Raw genomic sequence first — 3,215 nt, 5'->3', positions numbered from 1 at the left:
TATGAATCACGCGATTTTCCCAGCAACACACACACACACGCACACACGCACACGCACGCACTCACGCACGCACTCAAATATGAATAAATAAATCTTGCAAAATGCAAACACAGCCATAAGGACGCAATACTGATTTATGGTCCATCCTCGATTGGGATTGCTGGTAAATGCATCACATTTTATTCTCGTAAATGCATTAACTAAACAAAGGTGACGTCATGGAAAAATAACAGCACACTGTAATAAAGCATAAAGCATTGTAAAGCACAGAGAGGTCTGGTAAAGCATAGGGAAGCATTGTAAAGCACAGAGAGGTCTGGTAAAGCATAGGGAAGCATTGTAAAGCACAGAGAGGTCTGGTAAAGCATAGGGAAGCATTGTAAAGCACAGAGAGGTCTGGTAAAGCATAGGGAAGCATTGTAAAGCACAGAGAGGTCTGGTAAAGCATAGGGAAGCATTGTAAAGCACAGAGAGGTCTGGTAAAGCATAAGGAAGCATTGTAAAGCACAGAGAGGTCTGGTAAAGTATATTTTTTTTAAAAAACACATGGTAAATGCATAACCTTAGGAAAAATTTGATAAATACTTTGATTTTATTTTTTCTTCTAAGCCACACTTAAATAAATAAATATATCTATATAGACACAGTTTCATTTAGACAGCTTCCCACAATAATGTTCTGTTTGACAGTAACACTGTAACATGCCTTTGTTTCCTTCCATAGGAAACTGTAGCCTGTGTCGGCCATCTTGGCTCCAAGTTCTCTATAGCTCACAATAGGGAGCCAAGTCCCTGTCAGAGCCACAATGGCGCCAGTTTCCTAACCTGTAACTCAATGGAGGAAAGTGCTGTAACAGGATACAGTGATAGGAAACAGCGCCCAGTGTCCGCCAATTTCTCCATAGCTTTCAATAAGTCAGAGCCAAAATGGAGCCAGTTTCCAACCTTAAGGACGTTGGGTTTATTATTTCTTGTTGATAAAACTGGGGTTCACCTGGCCGCCCCCCCAGGACGCCCCGAAGGGGTCCTCGGAATCCAGGTCCAAGCGGTGAGCGATTAACCCCTGGAGTGCCAGGGCCTCGAATTCTGCAGGCTGGGGCTGAGGAGGGAGCAGGCTGAGCACCGGGAGGAACTGAGAGAGAGGGGGGAGCCGTTTCCCGGGGGAGTGGTGCCGGTGGCGCGCAGGGCCGAGGGAGACGACTGCGGAGTGTTGCGCGGACAGGAAGACGCTGTACCCGTCCGGCAGCAGCAGCTCCTGGAAGCTGCAGTCTGGCTCGCTGTAGCTCCGCTGAAACAGAGACAGACAGGGAGACCCCTCCCGTCAGCTTGAGCCAGGCCGGGACTACAGCTCCCAGCATGCCTCTGCGCCCACGGCCATGGTGAGGGATGCTGGGAGCTGTAGTTCTTTAGGCTTGTGGTCTTGTATCACAAACGATATAGACCTCTATTACGATTCATCATGTAAAGAAAGCATCACGATTCATCGAGACACAGTGAATCGCTCCAGCCCTGGCTATAGGACTACAGCTCCCAGCATGCCTCTGCACCCGGCGGCCATGGTGAGGGATGCTGGGAGCTGTAGTTCTTTATGCTGCGGTCTCCTATCACAAGCGATACAGACCTCTATTACGACACATCATGTAAAGAAAGCATCGCGATCCATCGAGACACAGTGAATCGCTCCAGCCCTGGCTATAGGACTACAGCTCCCAGCATGCCTCTGCACCCGGCGGCCATGGTGAGGGATGCTGGGAGCTGTAGTTCTTTATGCTGCGGTCTCCTATCACAAGCGATGCAGACCTCTATTACGACACATCATGTAAAGAAAGCATCGCGATTCATCGAGACACAGTGAATCGCTCCAGCCCTGGCTATAGGACTACAGCTCCCAGCATGCCTCTGCACCCGCGGCCATGGCGAGGCATGCTGGGAGCTGTAGTTGTAAAGGCAATGGTCTGGGTATACTCACAGCTCCATGCAGTCTGCCCCTGTGGTCCATGCAGAGGTAGTGTGCTGAATTCAGTCCGCGGATCACTGTGACTCCGGGCTGCACAGATTTGATCTCAAGCAGAGCTGCAGAAACAGGAGAGCAGGAGAGCTATTGACACTATCAAAGAACCAGATACTGACACACACACACACACACACACACACACACACACTGACACACACACACACACACACACTGACACACACACACACTGACACACACACACACACACACACACACACACACACACACACACAGACACACAGACAGACACACACACACACACACACAGACACACACAGACACACACACACAGACACAGACACAGACACACACACACAGACACACACAGACACACACACACAGACACAGACACAGACACACACACACAGACACACACAGACACACACAGACACACACACACAGACACAGACACACACACACACACACACACACACAGACACACACACACACAGACACACACACAGACACACACACACACACACACAGACAGACACACACACACACACATACAGAGACACACACACATACACACACACACACACACAGACACACACACACACACACACAGATAGACAGACACACACAGAAACACAGACAGACAGACACGCAGACACACAGACAGACACACACAGACAGACACACAGACAGACACACACACACAGACACACACAGACAGACACACACACACAGACACACACACACTGACACACACACACAGACACACACAGATACACACACAGACACACACACCCCCATCAGCAGCGTCAGAGCTCTGACAAACGAATTCGTCGGCCGCGTCTTGATCTCCGCGGCGGCTGTAATTAAATGTCTTTGTGACTCTCAGCGCGCATGCAAATGTGTCACCGTGGAAACGCCTGCTGGTAAAACACTTCCGAGCTAAACAAACATCATATCAGCCTTCGGATCGCGATAAGAGACTTTCCCGAAGTCAATCTAGAGATTCCTGTTAGTTTGCAATAGATTTTTTTTTTCTTCAGAATACCGTCTTGTGCAATGTGATGTCATCGCGAAAGACAGACAGACAGACGGGAGATTCAGAGAGTTATTCTGGGAGCTGTGTAGTGAATGGAGGTGCAGGACAGACAGACAGACAGACAGACAGACGGGGGAGATTCAGAGAGTTATTCTGGGAGCTGTGTAGTGAATGGAGGTGCAGGACAGACAGACAGACAGACAGACAG

The 3,215-nt window shown here is 49.4% G+C and overlaps 1 protein-coding gene across 1 annotated transcript in view; it reads right to left on the bottom strand.

Moving 5' to 3' along the window:
* Window positions 1-909: 909 nt before the first annotated feature.
* The window catches only part of LOC131728558 (fibroblast growth factor 19-like), a 3,437-nt gene continuing 1,131 nt past the window's right edge, over window positions 910-3,215 (bottom strand). The window contains exons 2-3 of the mRNA XM_059019580.1: window positions 1,969-2,072; window positions 910-1,287 (exon numbers count right to left, since the gene is read on the bottom strand). Of these exons, the coding sequence (XP_058875563.1) occupies window positions 964-1,287; window positions 1,969-2,072 (428 nt within the window). The 3' untranslated portion in view covers window positions 910-963. The remainder of the gene's footprint in view (window positions 1,288-1,968; window positions 2,073-3,215) is intronic.

This window comes from Acipenser ruthenus, unplaced genomic scaffold (assembly GCF_902713425.1).
Source record: "Acipenser ruthenus unplaced genomic scaffold, fAciRut3.2 maternal haplotype, whole genome shotgun sequence".
NCBI lineage: Eukaryota > Metazoa > Chordata > Actinopteri > Acipenseriformes > Acipenseridae > Acipenser > Acipenser ruthenus.
The sequence above is the reverse complement of the archived record's forward strand: the minus strand, read 5'-3'. Positions and strand labels throughout refer to the sequence as shown.